At 41.9% G+C, this 24,024-nt stretch overlaps 1 protein-coding gene across 3 annotated transcripts in view; it reads left to right on the top strand.

The window, feature by feature from the left end:
* The window catches only part of PALM2AKAP2 (PALM2 and AKAP2 fusion), a 267,010-nt gene that overhangs the window by 193,055 nt on the left and 49,931 nt on the right, over positions 1-24,024 (top strand). Inside the window, exon 1 of one of the 3 annotated variants that reach the window (XM_065664053.1) lies at positions 15,606-15,721. The exons of the other annotated variants lie outside the window; for them this stretch is intronic. Coding sequence (XP_065520125.1) covers positions 15,662-15,721 — 60 coding nt within the window. The 5' untranslated portion in view covers positions 15,606-15,661. Of the gene's footprint in view, positions 1-15,605; positions 15,722-24,024 lie in introns of those variants that run through there. 3 annotated transcript variants of the gene reach the window in all.

Here is a 24,024-nt window from a genome sequence, read left to right as displayed (position 1 = left end):
TGACCATGTCTGGGAATATGCATAAAGGTTTTTTCTGCAGAATCACTTCATTTTAGTCATACTGTTCAGTGTCTTCAAAGCACTAAGTCACAAGACCCATCCTTTTCCTAGATTATTTTTTTGCACTAAGTGCCCATGAATGAACTTCATATAAACAAAGTCACTATTCAGATTTTTATACAATTATGCTTAAATTAGAACTTTTGTTTTACAAGTTACTTCACGTATTTTTTCAAGAATGTCCTCTTCTCTTTTCATACCATTAACCCCCCTGACTATATTGTTTTTTAAAAAAACATATGCTTTTTCCATAAAGGCACTTGAAGTGTCCTTTGTGACTAATGTAATATGCATATTAAACTCTTTTAATGGAGTTTAGGATATCATAGAGGATGCCAAAGAGTGAAATGCATCATGAGAGCAGCAAACAGTAGAGCAGTTGTCACCGAGAACAGCCCTTGTCCGTTAAGATACACTTGCATTGTAATTAGCCTTCTAAAATGTCTTAGTAACACTTTAAAAATGCTTCCCTAGTTTATTTTGACTTGGGGGCAGTCACACAGGTCAGTCACATGCCTGTGGATTGAGGGAAGGGCTACCAGCTTTACACTACACACACATTACTTAACACGGATGGCCCTTTGTCCTGTCATTTTGCAGTGTTAAAAAGCCAGCATCCCCCAGGACTTAACCTCTGAGAGGAGGCAGGCGAGGGGAGGTAAGGTTGCTACTTGGATACACTCTGGTCTTTCTGGTAGATCCTCAGGCATAGCTTTTAGGATCTCACTTCAGATGTTCATTTCATATGGAAAAAACACAGGGTTGATCTGCCCCAGGAGTGCCATGGGCACTTTGAAATTGCCTTTGCCTGTTTTCTCCTCTGTAAAGTGGGTGTGGGTTTAGCAAAGGTGCTTAACATGCCTTTGCTGTGTTCCCACTGAAGTTAGGTGAAGTTCTGCATCCAATTTCGATGAGATAAACTGTGATTAATGGATTAGGCAAAATTGGCCAATGTTGGTGCTTTTGAAAAGGATTCCTCCCACAGTGCTTCTGAGATGTATCAGACAGCATCTCTTTCCTCTGGCAGAGACCTCTGCCTGAGCAGTGCAAAAAAGCCAGTGAAATCAGGATTAACTGTCCTGGTAGGGCGAGCAACAAAGAATGAGAAAAATGGGGATGGGCTGACAGGTTCTCAGCAGGCTTGGCTGGGAGTTGTCGTGTGCAGCATTTCATCTTTCTCCCTCAAATGGGTCTCTGTCACATTAGATGCACCAGCCATTCCTGCTTAATTTGGGGTAAATCCCCATGCTTTCTCGCCATTTAGCTTGCTTGCCAATACATGACAACACCTCCAGCTTCTGCCTGTAAAGACTGGACAGAGTCCTGCATCTTCATGCAGTGCAAATAACTGTTCTTCCCTGTGCATGAGCATTTCTTTGATAAATGTCCTTTAGAGTAAAAGAGAACATCTTTCCTTTTGACTTGGCAAACAGACCTCGATGTGCTCAACATGGGATGGTAGTACTCATCATCAAGTGCGATGAAGTGCTGTCCAAGTCCTTCATCCTGATAAGCCAGTTGTGATGAGGTAACAACAGTGTAATAAATACAGTGTCAGGAGGAATTGGAGGGCTTACTTTATGTGGTAGTTTGCAATTTCAAGTATTTACTGCCCCTCCTAAACAGGTGGCTGAGCTGCTTGTAAAGCATTTCATGAGTCTCTGCCCTTTGCAGCATGGTGCCCCAAGGCCATCCTTAACCACAGAGCAATTGCACAAGAGACTGCCATTATTTGTGTTCAACTTATTAGCCACCATGTAGAAGAGGATATGAGCAAAACACATCCTGTCTTCTTAAAGGCTTTGCCTTTGTCTGCTGAGTGCCTGCTCTGCCTGTGAACAACACATCCCCCTTGTTCCAGTGACTTGGGCATTGCCCAGTTTGCCTACAGCATGGATGTGCACTGCATTTGCATCGCTCAGTTAAATCTTCCTTGAGTCCTTTCCAGCACTCAGACATCTGCATAGAACCTGGATTCCCCCAGATGGTGGCCTTGCTGAAAGTGGTGCCACACTGAGTCGTGAGCAATGCTCTTTCATGAGCGGAAAGGGTGCCAAGCAGTTCCAACTGCACTGAAGTACGATGTATAACCTGATTATGCTAATAATCAGGTAGTTCACAGGGAAATTCAAGAGTCTGTTAGAAACAAGAAGATAGTTTCTGGTGGTTGGTTGGTTGGTTGGTCGGGTTTTTTTTACCACTGATATGTATGAACATGTATGAAGGCCAGGCACTATAGGTTACTCTTCATTATTTTTCAGAGAAAGCGTTTGTGCAGATCTGCCTGCCATTTTTGTTCCTTCTGGCCGTAAACAGTTGTCTCCTCAGCCTCAGCAGTTATCAGGGAAGTCCACAGTGAGGTTGTCAGAAAAATTTATGGTACCCAACAAGCAGATAAAGCTCAGCCAAGAAACATAAGGTGGAATATGTGCCCCGCTTTTTCTTTGGTTTTACCTTGAATTGCTCAATAGCGAATGCTTCTCTCCAGCTGTATGGTGTTCTTTAATATCTGAGTGAAGGCTATATACAGTGTTATGAACGCTATCTTTTAATTAGTATTCTTGCGCTATTTTTCCCTGCCTGTATGCCCTCACAGTCTTAACATCAGCCTTTATCGCGGAAAGTTGTTGTGCCTGTTGTCTTTTGGCCTTTCCACACCTGTGATGCTCCAGTTTCTGCTCTCTCCATCTGTTAATCAGGAACTCCAGAGGTAAGCAGGGAAAGGGGTCACTGGCACATCCGCATCATCCCAGACCCTTGAAATTGTTCTCCCATGGAGTAAGGTGTACACCTAAGAGGAAGCATGCATGGAGCTGTTCTTGCAGCCTTCCTTCCCATGTTTAACCTACTGAAAATAAGGACATGAGCAAGGTTCAATGACAGCCGCAGGGAAGTTCTCCAAGTACAGTGTTGTTTCATGTGCCTCCACGTCTTGGTTTTTCTCACCAGCACTGTTTGAAGGAAGACACCTTACTGCTTGACTGTAATAGAAAAATGTTTCAGTTAACTACACAAAGAAGTCCTGCAGGGACCTTGACTTGCCTTTGCCACAGTTGATACAAAAGGCAGAGGAGTAAAAGCACCATTAAAACCAAGCCACAGCTGTTCAAGGAATAAATACAGATGGAAAGCGGAAATACTAAACCAGTTGGGGCATGATCTGTGTCTGTGGCTTTTAGGGTACATAAAATGGGGTTGGACAGTCTTTCAGGAATGGGCTTGTTTCCTAAAGTAGGGGAGAAACCACTGAAGAAACATCAGAAGCTGGGAAATGGCGTCTCAGGGAAGGAAGATGGTGGCCGTAAATTTACTGTCTCTAAAGATGCGAGTTACCCGCTGTTTGCCTGTCGCTGTCTTGTTCGTGTTGGTAGCCTGTGCTGTGCGTGGCAGCTGATTTCTGGGATCATCTTCCAGCCAGAGGTCTGTTAAGCAACAAAAGGGTTGCATTTCTCCCAGGCTGTATGCAGCATCCCTAATGAGTTGTGCTTTATGGAGAATACCTTGCTGGGAGCAGTTTAGAGGGAGTGGAGAGGGAAGCCTGTGACCTCCAGGCAGGGAACAGCAATGGTGGGCAGGAGAGGGTGTGAAGTGTTGCTATGCCTGCGGGATAGCCTTTGGGTGGGCTTGGCACACCTCAGTGCCAGGCAGTCCATGCCTTCTTCCCATCCAATGCTCTGGAACAGTGCCTCAGAAGCACTGGGGGGTGAGGAGGGCTCTTCAGATGAACTCCATGGAGGGAGGTGCTTCCTGCCTTCAGGGTCACTCTGCCCTGTCTTGGCTTGCACTGGCTGGCCCAGGCACCAACTGGGTGGCAGAGGCTGGTGTGCAGGCTTTACAACAAATGTAAATCCCCACATAGTTCCACAAAGTTCATTCACATAAGCAGTGCAGCAGTGGAAGTGCGTTCCTCAAGCCTGGCTGTGTCCCTGTGGGTGGACCTGGAAGCACAGGAGAGCCCAGTTTTGTAAGAGAAATTCCTAGGTGGAGTTACGTGCTGAAAAACTTGTTCAGACAGCAACGTTTATCTTGTTTTGATGGAATATTTTTTTTTGTGGTGCTCCTTAGAAACCAAGTGTCTGCTTCCTTTCTGGCTCCACTAGGCATTCTTAAACAATACTAATCAGTGTCCTTTTCAATGTTGCTTCTGACTCTAAGAAGTGGGCTGCTACTCCCAGCCAGCACCATGGCTTGTCACACCCAAAGGTGTGTTAAGTTAGTAAAATTATCTGTTTCCATACAACTTTGATTCTCACCTGTCCTTTGCTTTTGTTTGCACATTACACAAGGTAGAAAGACAAGTGTTGTGTTTGGCCTTACTTGCCAACAGCAACAGTAATGGGAGCACGTAACATGCTCTTCCTCTGCATGAGGGCAGGAGTGTCTTTGAAGTAGGCTGAAGGGAGATATATGGGCAACTTACAAAACTGCAGTGCTGTATTTAAGGTTAAGGGAGAGAAATCAGTAAATAGACCTTTTTCCTGTTTATAACCTTTCAACTGAAAACCAGATCACATGCCTCATATTCACCTCGTACTTTTATTTACACTCTGTGATAACTGTACTAGCCACCAGATTTTAAAATGCATGTGGTTGGTTTTGCATGAGCACGTACTGGTAGCTGAATGATCAGCCGCAGGAATCTTGACTTTTGTGGATTGGTTCTATATAAGTTTAGTCTTGCACTTTAGAAAATACCTTGAAGTGAACATAGCTATTTTCCAAGGACAAGAGTATCTCTCCCTGTACAGCACCACCCACTTCTGGGAAAGTTGGATCCCAGATGAATGTTGGTGGTTGTCTGTGAAAGGTAGATAAGATCAGTCTCTCTATCTGAATTGCTCTAATCTAGCAGATCTTCCTTCTTTTTGTGTTATACCCATCACTGTGAGTGGCAGCTTTGAGTGGTGATAAAAAAGGCCTGCAAACAGTATCATACCTTAGCCTGAAAGTGTTGCATGCGTAAGAAGCAACCTCTTGAACTGAATCTGGGATTTTAGTCTAATTTATGAACATTTCTCTTCACGTACTCAAATGACAGTGTTTCAGCCGTAACAGTCATCTATGGCAAGCGCAGCATGTCTCAGTTTCTTGAGCCAAAGGAGCCTTTGTGGCTGTGCAATGAATAGCCGTTGCTAGTATCCATACAGCACATGCAACCAGCAGGATGGAGGAGCTGGTGCAATAACCGTATGGCACCAGTTAAATACCAGTAGCAGATACTTTGTCTTAATGTGTTATGGCTACTGAGTGTGGGCAAAAAAGCAGCATGAAACAAATTACGCTGCAAAGGCATCACGGTACGGCATTAGTCAGGGAATTAGTCCCACTGCTGGGTTTCCAGGCAGTTGCTAATGCCTGGAGTGCTTTCATCCTTAAAATGCTTCATATCTTAAGTGAGACTTGCACAACAGCAGGCTTTATCCATCCTGCCAGGGACAAAGTGAGTATTTTTGAAAGCAACATAGAGTTACTGTTAACAGTAACTGCATACTGCTACAGCAGAAACCCACTTGTGGGCACACACAGCAGGAATATATATCCTTGTGCACCAACATATACACACATACATGTGTGTGAGCGTGCACGGACATCTGCATGTTACTGGGTGTGTGCACCAAAGCAACTTTCTGCCTCCTCCTTTGCTCCTGCAAAGGTTGTTTCCCGTAATTGTGCCCTACAGCAGCGACATCTGGCATAAGAGAGAGCTCTGAGTAGCTTGGCCCCTGTCTGCTCTGGGCAGGCGCTTGTTAAGTGTGCCATTAATTAATGCCATGAAGGGAAAACTTCAGTTGCCTTAAAGAAAACCCAGATTGTGCTGCATATTTGAAGCAGTCTAAGTAGGAGAAGCTTCTTATTAGTGCTAAATAGAGGCTGCTGTCTCACAGACTCTTGTCAGCGGATGGGAGCAAGAAGTGTATGCACAGGCATCAGTAGTTATTGTCAGAGAAGGTCTTCCAGCAGAAAGCCTTTAGTGTAAGAATTTTTCTAGGGGCTCAAGGGGCAGTGCAGTAACTTTTCAGAGCTTATATAGAAGTGGTGATTCATTATAAGTAATTAATGAACAGAAAATTAGGGGATTTGTACAAATCCTGTTTGAAAGTTTCTCCCTTTTTAAAGAGATTGGGCTAAAAGGCAGAAGAAAAGAGCCATTGTACTGGAGAATTAAAAGGAAAAAGTGTGCCCTAAGGCAGTTGAGTGCTTTGCACATGATGGGAGGCTGCTGTAGCTGCTGAGATTTGAAATAACATGAGACTTTGTGTTTTGATAGAAAACGAAAAAATTACCAGGGCAGGCTAGGGCAGTCCTGAGCATTCATCAAAACTCTGCATAAAATACCTGACACACCTGGAGGGACATTGGACCAGAGCTGAATAAACAGAATACTTACTAGTTTAAATGGCAGGGGAAATTTGACATGTCTGGATTTTTACTGAAGTTTGTCCAGCCAATTTTTACTTCTGTGAAAACCAAGCTGCCAAGACCATTGTGATGCCATTGTATCTATTCTTCTTGAGACTTATTTCTACATGCGGCTTTGTCATGGAGTGAATTCATGAAGCCTTGTTCCTTACCCACCAATGGTTCTGCAGTGGTCTTTATCTGAGGATACAGCACCTGAGTAAGTCCTTTGGAGCCAGAGCTTGTCTTCCAAAGACCTGAACAGGGCATGGGCCATTCGCTGTGGCAGCTCACTGCAGGAAGAATATGAGTTTGGCAAGAAAAGGCAGTTTTGCATATGGATGCAAAACCTACCTGCTCCAAAGAAAAGCAGGTAAGTTTCAGGCTGATGTTTCACACTGCCAGCTTTTACTCCAGTGAATTGTGTGATCGAACGCATTATTTGGCACAAGTATGTTACTACTCCTGTACCTAGGAAAAAAAGATAACATGTGACGTAGAAGCCATAATAAAGCTATACCATAGGATTGGTGAACTTTTTCACATGGCTGGTGAACCGGAACATCTTCATGTGGCTGGGCCTGCCTGGGACTTTCCAGCTGGGACTGTCTTTCCATTTTCCTTCTTTACATTCCTGGAGCTCTTATAGTGAAAAAGTTAATGCACATGAGACCCAGAAGTAGCTTTATGAGATGTTTTAGGAGGGAGAGGGAGGCGGAGTGAAAAAGGGAGAGAAGAAATCCTCCTCCATGCGCAGCTTCCCAGCCCAGAAGAAAGCACGCCAAGAGGCGTGCGTTGTTCTGCAGGCACAAAGACCTGCACCACCGCACATGAACAACCTCTGTTACACCTTCCCAAGGCCAGTGTGGATTTCACTGCTTCACAGCCCTGAAGTAAACACAGCAGAGAGCCTCTGAGTGCTGTGGGTACCATAAGCTCTGCTCGCCCATGCCTGATGCTGTGCCAGCACTGCCCAAGCTGTGCCTGGCTGTGAAGAGGAGGTGCTGGCAGAGGGACTAGGACACAGAGGGGAGTGGGGTGCAAGGAGGGATGGGGCTGGTGGGGGTCAGAAGGCAGCAGGGACTGCTGCGGGTAGTGAGGGGGTTGTTGTGCTGGATCGAGGGAGGCTTAGATCAGTATTTATGATTGCATTAATTATTGCACTCTGCAACACAGCTTGGCAGGGCAGTCCCTGGGAACTGGTGTTCTGAGAGGTGATTGATTTTGTGACTGTGGTGGTACACGCTGCTCCAACTTGAAGCATCAGAACAGTGTGAAGGGAGAAGGAGTTTTCTCCCTGTGTTCCCTGCTGAGTTGCTGAAACTTTCTCCTGTGTAAACAATGGGGTGGTGTGAGCATCATGAGTTTCGTTTTTTCCTTTTGATGCCATTTCATGGAAAGGAAATGAGCTGCAAGTGTTTAGCTTGGCACTGTAACTTTGGTAATTGTATCCAGGGCATAGAGTAGCATGGGCTAGTGCTTAATCATTCACTCATTAGCTCTGAGTCCGTTGAGCTTGGAAGACAAATAGAGGGTAAGAATTTGTGTCAGCCTGTCTGAGAGTAACAAGTGTAAGATGGTTCGGGAAGGATGACATACTTTCTGGGCTTCTTGGTGTGCTAGATCATTGCCTTGCCAGCACAGCTGTTGCTGCTGCTGCTGTCAGTTAGGAGAAAACATCTGTATTTGAAGTGCCCATCTGCTGGCAGCAATTGCCATCTTTAAATTGGCATAATCCTGTCAGATGAGAGTAGCAAAGCTGTGTCTTCTGCACTGTTTCCCAACTGCCAGCACCTCCTGTGTCATGCACTCTTTTTGTGTGTACACTTTCTGTATAAATACCTTATTTATCTGCCCAGAGAGTCCCCTGAAGGTTGTATTATATGGCTATACAAAGAAGATTTCTTCCCCCTCTGGCTGTGATTACTTGCTAGTCAGGGCATTTCCAAAAGGTACAGGAACACATGAACACCACTGTAGACAATGCTGGTAAGGCTGACCTGGAATACTATGTGCATATCTATCCACTCATACTTCCAAAATGTGACTTGACACTGTGGTGGGTGCAGGAAGAAGTGGCATGGACAGCAGGGAGATGAAAGCATGACATGAAGTTTGAGATTAAAGGAGTTTTGCTTTAGTCTAGAAGAAGGCAGACTGGCTTATATCAGAAGTTTATATATGCATCATGGAAAGAAAGACCAAGAAGGGTAATAGGTCACCAAACTAATATGGTCAGTACTGGAAAAAGAACAGAGTTGCACCAGCCATCAGTAGATTTCAGACTAGAAATTAGAATTCAGCCCATAAAGACCAGAATAACCTCTCCATGGCAACAGTGGGGACAAATTTTCTGAGCTGTTTTGAAGACAGGACCTGAATAAGTTCATGAAGAGGATAAGCGAGCATGCTTTCCTGCCATAAGAGGTGAGGAGACCAGATGACACAGGACATCTTACTTCCTTCTCATATCAGTCTGTTCACAGCACACATTAAAGTTCCTGCAGCAGTTTTGCAGTGGAGCCTGAGACACTGCTAATGGAAAGCACATTCATGGGTTTGAACTGTACACAAACTCTGCTTCAAACTATAAAATGAAGAAGTTTCAGGAGATTAGAAGGATGTCTAACTGGTGGCTTAGCAGTTGATTACCCAGAGTAAACATGGTGCTTAGGAAACTGCAGTGCCAATTTGTGCTGGGTGATGTTTGTGTTTGTTCAGTTGGAAGCAGAATTCAGGCAGAAATTAAACACCTTCTTTTTACTTTTTACTGAGATTGCTTTTCAGCCGTGTCACTAGACAGACAACCAAAACCAACATAGCCAGGGAGGAGGTAAGCAGGATTACAGCAGCTCCTTTCAGACTGCCTTGCACTGCCCTGGTTGCCTGCTCTCCTTGCATCAGTATCAAACCACAGTGCCAGCACCACTGTGAGTGCCATTGGGCTAATAAGTTTTTTTTCCCATGGTGATGCAACACATGATCCCAACTGCGTTTATGTAAGTGCTTGTGACATTTTATGCCAAACTACAAGAGGTTGCACTTTTGTGATTAGTGCATAATCTCTTGTGTAGACAGCCCAGGGACAGGTTGGGCATATTACCTACAGAGGGACACCCTAGAAAAGCTGAGAAGGAGAAATATTTGGCAGACACTCAGTATCTTCCAGGACAGCCAATTTACATCAATCCCAAACGACCTTCTAATGCTGATATGTTCCTCTTTTTCTGTTTGTATTGGGTGTCTCAGAGATACTGAGTTAGGAAGCAATATATAAATACAAAATTCTGGTTACAGTCAATAACTTAAGGGAGTTTTCTCGTCTACTACTTGTTTCAGGGTTTTTGTCATCTTTCCCACTTACAAAAGTTTTTGGCTTTTGGTCTTTCAGAGGTTAAAAGGTGGGTAAGCAGCAGTTGGATCTGATTTGAAAAGAATGTAAGTGAGAATTCAGGATTTCCTGCTTAGGGAGAGCCATGTGAATGAGCCCAGTCCAAAGCTCATTGCACTTTACAGTCAGATACCCATTTAATCTTGTGTGCTTAGATCTATGCTTAGAAAACACAGGCTGCTGAGATGCCATACGTAGACTGTGGCTTGCAGTCTGTCTTCTTGCTATATTTTTAGTGGCAAGATTTGTTTGACAACATGGTAGTAAGCTCTTACAGATCGTGACTGAGCCAAGTCATTTCATGTATGATATGAAAATAATTCATGCCTCTGTATCGTCGCTAGTTGTATGCAGTGCACAGAATGCTGTATTCAAGGGAAGTTTTGCATCCAGTGGCTGATAAGATCGTAGTTTTTATGATCTTACGCATTCCTTCTGAGAAATGTAGTCAAAAGAGCCACACTCATGTATAGTTGTGTTGCAGAACATTTGGACAGACTACCTTTTTGTTACACACCTTCTTACTGCTTTTCCTTTCCAGCAGCATGTAGAAAGTTGTGCTTCTCAAGTTTCTGCTTTTCATGTGAACTAGTCTTTCCAGGCAGTGTTAATCCAGCCCATAGTCTCCTAGTTAGCCTTTTCTCCACCCCACCCCCCTTTCCTTTTCATAATAAAGGCTTTTTCTCTTGATGGGGTAAGCTTTTCTAAGTATTAGGAAAATTATTTGGTGCTCAGCAACTTCTTGATTATGCTCTTCTTGAAATACTTCTTATGGCATTAATCCTTGAGCACCAAGTATCAGCTGATGCTGTAATCACCACACGCTGTTTTCCCAGAGATGGCACTTTATTGTTAGGGGAGTGGACAGCGTTTTGTGTATCGTTAGAGTTTTACTGGGCAGCATGGGGTACGGGTTTTGTAGAAAGAAGCAGTATCTTTGATTAGACTGACTGAAAGAAGTAAGAGAAAGATCAGTGTTTTGGGCATCAGCTCATGCGCACTGTAACTTAACCTTCTTCCGCAAAGCCATAGGCTGTTTCACAGGTTTGAATGCTTCAGGCTTCCCATCCAGGCCCCAGATAAAGCCTTGCTGGGTTTTTTCTAGCTTTTTCATTTGCATATGGAATTATGCTTAGCCTTTAGAATATATGATTGGAAAAGACAGGCTCCTGCTTGTTTCTGGTGTACTTTCTGAGATCTTGCATAGAACGCGGTGTGATAGAACTTCAAATCTGATCTTCTGTGTCACATACAAGATGGGGACAATAAAATGGTGTGCAACAGAAGACAAAGGTAAGATGAAAAAAGTGATAAATTTAAATCAGGAGATTTAGAGAATGGTCACTTTAAAAGTTCTAGCTTAGTCCTTTCCAACCAGGAGGTAGGAATGGAAAAACAGGTCTTTGTTCCTTTAAGAGGACTCTTATCATCCAGAAGTAGGAGCAGTACAGTGGAACCATAGTAACAGTGGTAAAAATAACAACAATAATAATAAAGCAACAAATACTAGAAATATTTGTCACTCTTTTCTGAGAAGCTCACCAGGTTCAACTCTTGGGATTTCTTACTCAGCCCTGCAGTTCTTGTTATTGCAGTATTGTGCTCATGAAATACAGCAATTATACACTGAGACTAGGCAGGATTAGACTCTTTAAGTACTTTTGCCCAAATTTCAGATCTTCAAACCATGTATTTTGCTGTTGTCAAAACTTGCGATTAGTTACTGTCTCTGGGTGATCACTTCCAGGACAGAAAAAGCCTCTGGCTCCCATATAGCAGTGTGCTGTGCCAGCCAGGCTATATTCTCTGCAACAGGTATGAATCCATTTTTCTGTCTTTTGTGATGGAAAAACAGAACAGAATGATGCATTATTTCTCACACTGGTTTTGTGTTTGCGTGGACAAAACCAAAGGCATTTCTCGAAATTTCCAATATCTTGTCAAACGTCAGAAGTGGTGAGCAGAGGAAGAGAGCCGAGGTGTTCCTCCCACTGCTGGGACTGCATCTGCAATACACCCTGCTGCATGAGACACAGCATTTCAGTGGAGCACTGAGGGACCAGGAAAATGTAGTGAAACATTTTGATGGGGAGTAAGATGAAAAAGTGTAAGTTTAAAATCTTGCGTGTCATTTTCCCTTGGGTTCTTTGAATATCAAAATTCAAAAAAGATAAAGTTTGGGTACTTCTCTCACACGCTGCTTTTATATGAAAGATTACTTTTCCTGCATTCTTTAAAGAAGTAAATAAAAATAAATAAATAAATAAAGTGTGCTCATCAGCATATTTTTTTGCACACAGCTCACAAAATATGCTATCAACACCTTTCTGATAAAAAGCCCAGTGAGATTAAGCAACTTTTCCCAAGACATCGGAGCCTGTGATTGGATTTGATCTCGTAAATTCCAGTCTGGTATTTTAGCCACATGCATTTCTCACAGCAGGAGGTTTCATCTCTTTGATGCAGTGTCTCATCTTCTTTACTCATGGACAACTGGAAGACAAACAACTTTTATGGCTTCGTCAGCTTAAGTTCTTCACCTTATCAAAAGGCTTTGTATTTATTGGAAATAAAAGGAGGTGTAGAAAGGCAGGACTGGTAAATCCTGTGCTGTCAGAATCTCACAGGAAGTTGAATGACCCTTGCTTGAGAAACACAAACCACAGAATGTGGGTGTGATATTTATTGGTATGTGCTTTGCATTCCCCTGCAAGGACTAATTGCATTTTGCGTTGCTACCATAAACCCTGCCTACCTTTTCCAAGAAGTTTTCACCACTAACTCTACTGAAAATGACCCACTGGAGAGAAATGCTGTGAAATGCTGTGAGAGTTAGCATTTTGGCTTCTTACTGAATCCTGGAAAGCTGTCACTTGGTGTTAATGATTCCTGATAAGAGGGGAAAAGGATGGGCTTTCAGATGCAGTGGGCATTCCTTAGCATGTACCATCACTGTCAGTGGACCTCACTTGGATGGCACATTCGTATCAGTTTATGGTTTCCCTTTAGTGTATCTGTTTGTTCGCTGTTTCTCCCTGAAGACAAGTCAACAACCAAACTAACTTTTGGATCTTGGTATGGGATTGTTTATGTTAGTTCTGGCTTCAGCAGCTCTGTGATCTCTCATTTAAAATCAACTATGGAAGGAAGCTCTTTCAGTAGTCCTGGTTATTTAATTATAAAGAGAGGGTGGAAAGCCCAAAATGAAAGAGGGGAAAAAAAAATTACCAATTTTTACAGAAAATAAGCAGATTATAATTTTATGGGTGCAAGGTCACAGAAGTTCAGATTATGGGTTTTTAACTGTTTACCTGTATTAATACTTCTTGTGGCAGATGTAAAAGCATCTTTAGTGTGTTGTTCACGGTTAATTAACTGTCCTAAATATGGCTGGTATATCAGTAATTTTGGCTAGTAATGTCTGAGCTATTCAAGAGCACTCAGGAGAATCAAAGATCAGAAGTCTTCTTCCTAAAAAGCTTGTTTAATATTCTATATTAGGCAGAAACATTTTGTCATTAGGATTTTCCTTGGGATCTCCTAGTTTTTTGGTGTTTTGCAGACATTTTGACTGTTGAGTTTGCAGAATCATATCTTAGTACTTAGGTTGATGAGTTCTGTATCTGTATTCACATTTACCTTCAGAATTAAATCCTGTAACTTCATTATGTAGACAATGAGTAAAGCACACAACCTTTAACAAAAAAAAGGAAGATGTTAAGAGGTTACAAGATGGGAGATTCATGTGGACAGGCTTGTTTCCATTCCATGGCAGTTGTTTCCAAAGGGTGTTTGTTCGAAGAATGTGTGGAATGGCTGTTTCTCACAAAATCTGCATGTCTACCCTTGGCCATACTGAAGTAACTCAGTTTTACTTCAGCAGAAGGCGTTTCATCTATTTTGCGTTTTTGTAACCTAAGTCCTCCTGTAATCCATGTTAAGAGTCATGTCCAGATTGTTACTGAGGAACAGGACTTGTCACTTGGTCTTCTGGTTGTTACGAAAACAAACTGGTAAAATACTAGCAATGGGTTTGTTCTGTTGTAAATCACTTTCAGTTACTGAGGAAATAACAGAACTAATTTGCTGCTTCCAAAATTGACTTCAGAAGTGTCAAAGCAAGAGAAATTCAAAATTCAGAGAGAGAGAAAAGAAAAGATTTGTTCCCATGACTGGTTATTGAGCAAAGCTACCTCAGAATGCTGAACAGAAGCCAAGGCTTTATGTATTGTGTATTTATGTGTGTGTTTATACATTTACGTATATGTATCAAGGTTGTATAAACGTCATTAAAGCCACTGCTAAGTGGTGTATGTAGTGTGTAATTGTGATAGTTTTAAACAGACCAGCACTTTTTATTTTTTGAATTGGCACCACGTTTGTATTAATTGCGTGTGTGCAACTAGAATAGGTATAGTAACAAACTTCTTAGTTGAGCCAGAGCTCAGGTGTGTGTTTGTTGTTGGCCAAGTATTTGATGAAATCAGTGCTTTAATACTTGTCTAGGTTTTGGTTTGTTTTGTTTTTTTTCCACAAAACCACCAAGTGTGTGAGAGCGCTTCTGTTGGTATTAGTGCTGCAGCAGGACTTGCAGAACTGCATTACAGCTGTCCTCAGTGCACTGAGCTGATGAGGGAGCACTGCCTCAGCTCTCTTCTAGAAGTAGCTGTAGAGAAGAGTTTTGCACAGTTCTTTCTCCATCCCAGTAATTAATTTGCGTGGGATTGCAGCAGTGCAAGTTGAGGATCACTGAGACAGATTTGAGTCAATATAAATCTAAAAATTACTTCTTCTTCCTGTATCAAAGGAACAAAAAGAAGAAAAAAGGCTGGGATAAGCTAGTTACTTGATCTGTGTGGCTGGATTCGCATCAGTGGTGGTTTGTGAGTATAAACAACTGTCATATAAGAAAAGCAAAGACGACGATGGTGGGCATACAGCGCACCATTTTCTGAGCAGCAGTAGGGTACAAAATTATCATTTAGAGTTCATTACTGAAATAACAAGTGTAGAAAATAACAGAGCTTTGCTCTTTTACCAGTTTCAGCTCTTGGAGACCGTGTCTTGGTCTCTGACTGAAAAACAATCCATTAAGGAAAACTTGACCACAAAAAAGGCTGCAGCTTATATTTCCAATATGGTAAAGAACTCACTTCAGTGTATTTTGGAGAAAACCTTTCAGTCTCATTTTGGTTGATAATTTCATTTAGTGGTTTTATTGTGAGAGTGTTTATAGCAGCTTCCCTGTGAATTTGTTCATCAGAATCATGCCAAATGCCAAGTAGGGGTCAGGATCCAGGGAGAGGGAAGGGGAATCCCTTCTGACAGGAGAAAAAGGGATTTCCTTTCAGCGAGGCTAAAAGGTAATAGCAAAAATTATAAACGCAAAGCTACAGATGGTCTCGGATAACTGCTCCTGGACTTGCGAAGCAGAGTCAAATGCAAGCAGTGGAAATACAAACAAACTCGAGATTTGCAGGGAGGGAGGGAGCAACCCTGGCACGGCGTGCTGGCCACCATCAGCTCCTCTGAGAGGAGTGGGAGGTTCAAAGGTTATCATCCTATTTATGCTAATTGAGTTTGAGCTAAGCTCTTCCCAAGTAAAAAAGCCTCTTATTGAATTAGTTATTCAGTTCCTCAGGGTGCAAGTGGAATGGTTGTGACGCTGTCTTAGTCTGCTCACAGGGCCCTTGAAGAGTAAAGCTAAAGGATTTCTCTCAATTTAAGCATCCCTCAGATGAAAAGCAACCGGGAGACTTGAGAGACTTGCGTGCCTTTTACTATTTAGTCTGCCTACAGAAGGGGCCAAACATGTTCAGGTACACAGCACCCTGGCAGGTCCTCTGCTTGTCCATGGAACAGAGGCTGAGGGTAAGAACAATTTATTTTCATAATACTGTTGAACAAGTATAACTTGTATTCTTAAGGATGTGCTGTAAAGGGGAGGCATCATCAGAGCTACCTACACAGAAAATGAAGTATCTGTAGGGATGTGCAGTGTTTATTCCTTCGTTGTGTATTTCCATGTTGCTGTTACTTGAAGAAACAAGTCAGAAGTAGTTACTTGAAAACATGTTATGTATATTTATGTGTCTCTGCATTTATATTCATACAGCAAACACAGGCCACTGTGTGCCTCTGTATGTAAGGAAACATTGTTAATAATGTTAATTTCCGCAGACCTGTCTATGCCTAGGCTTTTGAAATGTTTATAGGCACAAATTAATTAAATCTCATAGCAGAGTTAGGAAATGCATGTGAAGATAAGGCTGCAACCTGGATGAGGTGAGTGTTTTATTCAAGGTCATGCAGCAAGTCAGCAGCAGATAGGGGAATGAAATACAGATCTTCTGATCCTGAGTCCCTTTAGTTGCTTAATACCTGTGAGTTGTCTTCTAAATTAGATTTTCTTCAAGACCATTAGCCTTGAAGACTCACGAAAGTACATTTAACTGTAGCAGTAGAACAAGTACGGGCAAGACTGACACCTGAAGACTGTAAATTTAAATCAGCTTGGCCTGTCATTATTTGTATACTTATTCTTGAAGTATTCTTTTTGTATATTTGTATTGTGTAAGTATTTGTAGACTTATTCTTGCAGTATTCGTTTTCATGAAAGCAGTCTACTGGTCTCTGATGGCATTTAATATGAAAGAGTTACTTTGCAATTCAAAAATACCTATTACGTTTCCTCAACTCTCCTGATTTTATCACAACTCTTGAAATATCTGGGGTGGTTTTTCTTTCAAAAAATTCCAGGTGCCAGAAATACCTTTAATTTTTTTAAATTTCTAGCCTCCAAAGTCGCAAAGAAATACTGAAAAGTATGGTTCCTAAATACTATCCCCCTGATTTACCTCTTTCTGCCTCCCCCAAAGTTGCAAATCAAAATTAAAATGCTATTTGTATCACTTTGTTTTTACAATCTGCAAGGATTGAGTCTCCCTAGCTTTTATGATTTTTGAAGACTGATCTTATTTATCAGTCTCTATAAGTTGCATGCTTGGAAATGGAATAATCAAGGTGTGCATATAGAGCTTGTTTTCTGTACAAGGATAGTTCACGTTGTTGCTAAGTCCACTTCGATTATTCCCTTTCTAATCCTTTTATCTTAAGGGATCCAAACTGTACAGATTGTACAGATCACTTATCAGTCATCATGTAATCTTCTTTGGGATGGAGGTGCTGTCAAAAGGGTGGCACCAGGATTTCCAAAGGTCTGGTACCTGTGCAAAGTCCCCCCTTCTGCCATGGGGTCTCTGGAATGGTTGTAAGATCTCTTTCAACAGAGGTTTTAGGGTTTTTTTAACTATAACAACTGTATTATAAAACCTTATTTCTGGATAAATATATATCCACATTATACATGGTACTGGCTTTTACAAATACTGCATTTTTGCAGAAGCATCTCCCTTCTTTCCTTCCCCCAAGTGTCTTAATCAAGAAAAAAAGATATTCACGAAGTCGGTGAAGTGCTTTTCTGTACCACTTTGACACAGACTGCTCTGTAGTCATAAGTTACAGCGTATCTGTGACACCCAGTATGTTACCAGAAGTTGTAGACGAAAAGAAAATTCGGCCCTCTGGTGAATCCCTGAAAGCATGGCATTCTTCGTTGAATTTTGCAGAGCTGTTCAAGTACTAAAGCGATGATAATAAATTTTGTATGTTTGGATCCAAATGCATTAAGGTGTCAGAAAGCAGAATGCCAGCATTGGCTTGCGGTTCAGTCTCTGGGCTTCAATTCAGGGTATTGCCTAAGCCAAAAATTAAATAGGGTGCGTGGGGAACACTCACATCAGATGAAATCAAGTGCCCACTTTCTGTCAGAAAAGCTAAAAGAATTAATAACTTTACCGTCCTTCCAATACAATCCTTGTGGCAGTGATACCAGCTCAAACAGGAATATGTATCTCTGTTCTAACTGAAATCCACTGGGCAGATGGCCACTTCATTGAATTAAGTGGTGACTTCAGCTTTCTTGCCTTTATTGCTTACTCAAAACCAGGCAGATACGGCTTCCCTATAATAAGTGATGCTGCACCCCCATATGGATGATGAAGTCATGCCTGCTACACCTATGCCGGGTTATGACATTGTAGCCTGCTGTCCGTGTGCCATGTGTTCATTCTGCCTGCATGGACAACTCTGTAGTATCGAGCTGGGAGGTGTTACAGCTGTGCTCAGAAGGTGTGAAAGAATTTTCTCTGGGTAGTGCTAGGACACTTCGAAAACTCAAGTATGGCAATCATGTGGAAGCTGTCCATAGCCCCTGGTTTACATTTCTGCCTTGTACATACTGAAAACAAGCAATTCAGTTTAACATAAATATTTGTTTCTGTAAGTTATTTGCATGTCTGTATTGCAATAAGCTAATTTAGTCAAGCCACTGATAAATTTCACATTACCTTTTGCCTGTGCAGCCACTGTTGTACATTAATAATTATCAAATCATATTAATTAGCTGATGAGGGTACACCCCTCATCACTCTGGAGTACTGGTGCTGTATTCATCACTAGTCTTAGGTAAGCCTATGGTCCATCCAAAATCACCACTTAGCATTTCATACCTGGAAGACAGTCCAGCTCACCTTTGACTTGCATGAAAGCTGTGGTCAGCATTCAGGCTTATAGCCTGCTCCTGCTGAAGTCAGTGGCAAAACTCTCTGTGGTTTGAACTGGTGCAGTGCGGGGTGTAAGAAGATAATGTGATGGTGCTTGAAGGTACTATTTATAGTGATATCGAAAGTGTAGAAGTTTTGCCAAAACATTATTGCTAGGGGCTTTGGACTTAACGCAGGTAAGATTAGTGAAAAGGCAGGTCCACCTCTAGTCTCTTCGTACATAGCAAAACTGTTCTAAGACATTAGAGGCACATTCGGGCAGTGCAACATTACTAGTAATTTGATTTAATGAATGCTGCTCATTTAAAAAGCTGCAATTTGTGCTTACCCCTTAGGAAGTAAGGAGGAACTGCAGGAACATAAATTCCCTAAAGCAGAGGCACAGCCTTTCTAGGTGTGTGACTAAAGGACATCATAAGCCTTACAAGAAACAAATAATGACTGTATGTAAATCATTAGGGTTCTGCAGTTGCACTGTGAGGTTTGGCATTCTGAATTTTACTGAACTGTTGAGTGCTGTATGTTTGCACTAAATCGTTTTGAATTTAAGATAGATAAAAAATGAAAAGGTCTTACCAGTAAAGGTAGATTTGAATCTTTATTTTCGTTGGGGTGCATTTTGCTTGGCCAGGTGGTGGTGTTCCTTTATACTTACACTGTCTGTTCTAGCATCTCTAGATTTCAGTACTTTACTAGGTGATGTGGTAAATGACAGATTTGGAAGAAATATTGAGGTTATTACATGTGAATAATCTGTTTCTAGCTGATGGTTCCAAGATTCCAACTACCACCTATTAACTCTGGCACTGAAAGCAAGTAAATTTTCATATCTAACCAAAACTGTTCTCATTATGTCTTCATCGATTCAGATTGAATTAATTCATGGCTTTGTTCTCTTCAGAGTACAGAGCTGATAAAATTTTCTGGCATTTTTCAGGAAGGAGACTCTCAAGAGTGGTACCTAACATAACTCTCCAGCGCTTATAACAGCCTGCGTTCCCAGGTGAATGAGCAGCCCTGCACAGTGAAAAATAATCACCTGGTCCTACAGCTGGAGTGGTGCTATCAGACTGGTACTTTGTTTTGATAACAAGGAAATACAAAAACATCTTAGGAAGAGCTGACTTACACTTTATGTGGTAGCAGAAGGTGACTATACATAGATTTAGATCAGGTATTGCCAGTCATCTTCTAAAAATGCAAGGTCCTAGCAAAGCACCTCAGTGTCCTACAAAGTAAACAGAAGGACAATGAATGCCCAGTGTGGCTGGGTGGTATTTGGTTGCATATAAGTGGCTCTGTCCTCTCTGTACTGCCAGGCTTTTTGCTTGTGAGTGTTGGACTATTTAGCATTTCTCTGAAACTTTTAGTTCATGTAATTGAAGAAGCGTAGAAGAATTTCAGCTTGCTTTAAAAATAATTAAAGTTTCTTGCTTTTTCTTGTTGCAGAAGAAACTTGAAAAAATGTCAGACTCTCCTCTGAGGGCTTAAAAGGCATGAGGAAAATATAAGGGACTATATAGCTACATTTCTGTGCTTTTAAATGGCATTTCTTGGCTTTCTGGGACTTTAGTAATGATGTCTGAGCAAATAGAATTATTTTTATTGCTATGTGATTAGGGAGGTTTAGTACCATCAAGTGCCAGCAGTCCCTTTGTGCATGTTATTATAGTAACATGGGCCATTTTATCTTTGCTATTGGTAGTCACTCTGCTGCAAACTGCACTTAAACCACTTCTAGCTTGTTGTTTCTGCTGCTGTGTGATGCCCATAATTCTGCCTTTCAAAAGTGCACCGAGTCCTCTTAAGCTTCCATTTTCCTTTAGTCTCTAGCCTTTTAATGTTGACCCCACATGACACAGGTCTGCCCAAGGTTTAGAAGCACTCACTGCCCTTTGTTACAGCATTTGAATGACTGCCTTTAAGGATTTTGTGGTGGTGTTTCTAGGCAGCATGTTCAGCAGAAGATACTTTCAGTTTTCTGTTGAAAATTACAAATGCTATTTGTTACGCAGCTACTCGTTTATTGTACTTTCTATATCTTGGAACTCAAACCTCGTAAGAATTAGAATTTTAAGGTAAGATTTTTAATAGGATTGAAAAGGAAGAATACAAGCAAGTATATGTTAAATGAAAGATAATTAACTGAATAGAAGAGGTTAAGATCCAAGACTGAAGTGTGCGATATTGAGCTGGCTGTCCTTGAGTAGGCCAGCAATTTCAAACCAAGAAAAATCAAGACACTAGAAGCCAAAAAACGTGAGCTCCAAACATCCACAGAACTTACTATGAACCTTAAAAAAAAAAAAAAAAAGAAGCCTGTCATGTTGCAAAATAATCACACATTCATCTCAGCTGATGAATCAGCCTGGATTTAGGATTTAAATCTTAATACCCTGCATGTAGGAATCCTGTCACTTGTCTGCCATTGACGCAGAAAGGAAATAATGGTGGCAGCAGACCCTAAAAATGATGGCAAAATGGAGGAACTGAAAACAAAGGAAGCAGAAAATGAGGGGTAAACAGACCTATCCATCCGAGAACAGAAGATATAGATAGGAAGGCCTTTTATGACAAAGAGGTCCCAGGGTCCTTGGTGTAAAGAGACTGGAGAAGGCAGAAGAAAGGGAGTAATGATTAATTGGGGGAAAGAAGAAATTATGGGTTTCTAACTGATAACAAGAAGCTGGCCAATAGAGGTGCCTTAATCAGTTTTGAGCTGACCACTGTGTTCACTGTCCTCATTCAGCAAGAAAGACTTTCAGGGCGCATTCTCAAGATAGTTGTAACTATATGTTTAAGCATGCTGCTTTATGCCTTCACTGCCATTTTCTGGCAGTAATAAGAACCAGATTATGATGATGTGCTCATAATTTATTCTGGGACATTGCAGTATAAATTCTAAATAATTAAAAATTGACGTCAGTTCCTATTAAAAGATCTCATTTTGTACTGCAAAAGCATACCTGGATTTAAGGACAAAAAATGGAGCTTTGGCTGAAGTCAATTTTTTATCATAATTCCTGGAAGAACTTTTCCAAGCCATGGCAATCATCAGGGAAAAAAGTTATTGAGCAAAGTCACAGTAAAATGCATCATTAATTATAACCCACCCATATCCAGACACCATATCACCAGACACTTCATTGGAGGAAGGAACAGTACTGTTGGTATTTGTGACTCATTATGTTCTTGGGTTATAAAGTTTAAAGAGTCAACTGTGATCACGTTATTACTGGCATTGTGACATAGACCACTGAATTGCCCTAAATTGACTTCTGTTTCGATTAGAGCTTATCTTTTAGAAAAACATCCAGTTTTGATTCCACATGTCCTGCAAGGGAGCATTCATCACAGCCTGTATTAAATTGTTCCCTTCATTAATTATACTGCTAAAAGCTTCCTGTTAGAAGATACACATTATTTTACTCTTGGTCTCCCTGAATACTCTGCAATGCAGACAGAAATGTCTTGTGCTCCTTTCTCCACTGAGAGGCTGGCTTTGTCTGAAGACTGTTGACTGTTGCAGACAGAAATGTCTTGTGCTCCATTCTCTTCTGAGGAGCTGGCTTTGTCTGAAGACTGTTGAGTGATTGCTTTTTTCCCTCGCATAACCTGTGGGCTTGGAAGAAGTTCTGATTTATGGCTTTAATTACAGTCTGTCTAACCATGTAAAAAGCCTTCTCAGTATCTTCCTTCAAGTCTCACCGTTGTGATGCCAACACACACCTGTAACTAGGAATAGTAATGTCAATGGTATGCGCATGAGCTCCTCTTTTCTTCCATACTACTTTCACCTTGTTGTCGTCACCCAATATAGCACCCTATCTTCATGTCTCCACATTTATTTAGCTCTGGCTGGAGGTGTGACCAGGTTGTTATTGCTGTGTTAAAACTGGGTTAGTGTGTGTTACACTGAGGTCCACATCTGGCCTGTGCCTAGCGCTTCTGAGCATTAATCAGATTTCCTGATGAAATGACCAAGGTGAAGTGTCTTTGTTAGAGTTCTTTTTGCAGTTTTGGCATAGTTTGGGGCTGTATTTACATTACTGCTTCCACTGCAAAATCAAAATGTATGTTGACGTCAGAGACTTGCATCCTCATCCCTTGTGTCAGGTGAGGACTGTTGGCAGTCATATGCATTCCTTGCCGCAGAACAGGCAGGTTTAGAGGTGAACCCAGCCAACCACGTGGCCTCCAGCCTTTGTTACCAGCCTAGAGTTGTACTTCTGCCAAACACAGTTACGAGGTTTTTGTGTACAAACCAGAGCGGTGACAAGATACAACATGCAGGTGTGAGTCTGGGTGAACCTGAAGACATTCCCTTAACTACTCTGCAGGTTTCAGCAGTATTTCTGTTATAACTGGCTGTCGCATCACCTCAGAAAACTATCTTTTTTTTTCTTGACGAATTTGAGACCATGCTAATTAGTAAGAGATGTCAGTGCTAATGCACTGATAAATAAGCACATTAGCCAGGTTGTTACTTAGTTGCTGAGATGTTCACAGTTCCTTAATTGAAGGTATATAGTACTGTCGAGTAAATTCTGCTTAGCTAACTTACTCAGTGATGTCCTGTCCAGGTGTGTCTGGAAGTTATCAGCTTATGCATGTCTGTACAGGGTCAGAACTTGGAAGATGTAGCCAAGCAAGATGGTACCCACTGAGCAGAGTATCGGGGTTCTATGAAAACCATTTCTGCGTGGAAGAGTAACACACTCTTTCTATGCCCTGACAGAGCAACCCGGAAGTTCCACCCAGGTCCCACCTAGGCCAAGTTGAATTATCCTTTTGCAAGTAGGGGGTACTTTCCCTGCTAGTCAACAAGGTGAATAATGATTGTTCTTGGTTTGGAGAAATGTCAGCCCTTGGACTGACTTGGTGAGGCCGCATCTGGAATATTGCGTCCAGTTCTGGGCCCCTCTGTTCAAGAAGGACAGGGAATTGCTTGAAGGAGTCCAGCGCAGAGCCACAAAGATGATTAAGGGAGTGGAACATCTCCCTTATGAGGAGAGGCTGAGGGAGCTGGGTCTCTTTAGCTTGGAGAAGAGGAGACTGAGGGGTGACCTCATCAGTGTTTACAAATATGTAAAGGGTAGGTGTCAGGATGATGGAGCTAGGCTTTTTTCAGTGATATCCAGTGATAGGACAAGGGGCAATGGGTGTAAACTGGAGCATAGGAAGTTCCACGTTAACATCAGGAAGAACTTCTTTACTGTAAGAGTGACAGAGCACTGGAACAGGTTGCCCAGGGGGGTTGTGGAGTCTCCTACACTGGAGATATTCAAGGCCCGCCTGGACAAGTTCCTGTGTGATGTACTGTAGGTTACCCTGCTCTTGCAGGGGGGTTGGACTAGATGATCTTTTGAGGTCCCTTCCAACCCTTGGGATTCTGTGATTCTGTGACTGTGGTTGTGGGTGGTTTACATTGAGCTGTCAGCAAACTTTTGGAGTAGTCTGGGTAACTTTCCTATAGAGATTGTGAAGAAAACTAAATAGCACTGCACAATTTTCCTTTCAGAATCCGAGATTGTCAAGCATTACAGGTTA

Source organism: Lathamus discolor, chromosome Z (genome assembly GCF_037157495.1).
Source record: "Lathamus discolor isolate bLatDis1 chromosome Z, bLatDis1.hap1, whole genome shotgun sequence".
Taxonomy (NCBI): Eukaryota; Metazoa; Chordata; class Aves; order Psittaciformes; family Psittacidae; genus Lathamus; species Lathamus discolor.
The sequence above is the reverse complement of the archived record's forward strand: the minus strand, read 5'-3'. Positions and strand labels throughout refer to the sequence as shown.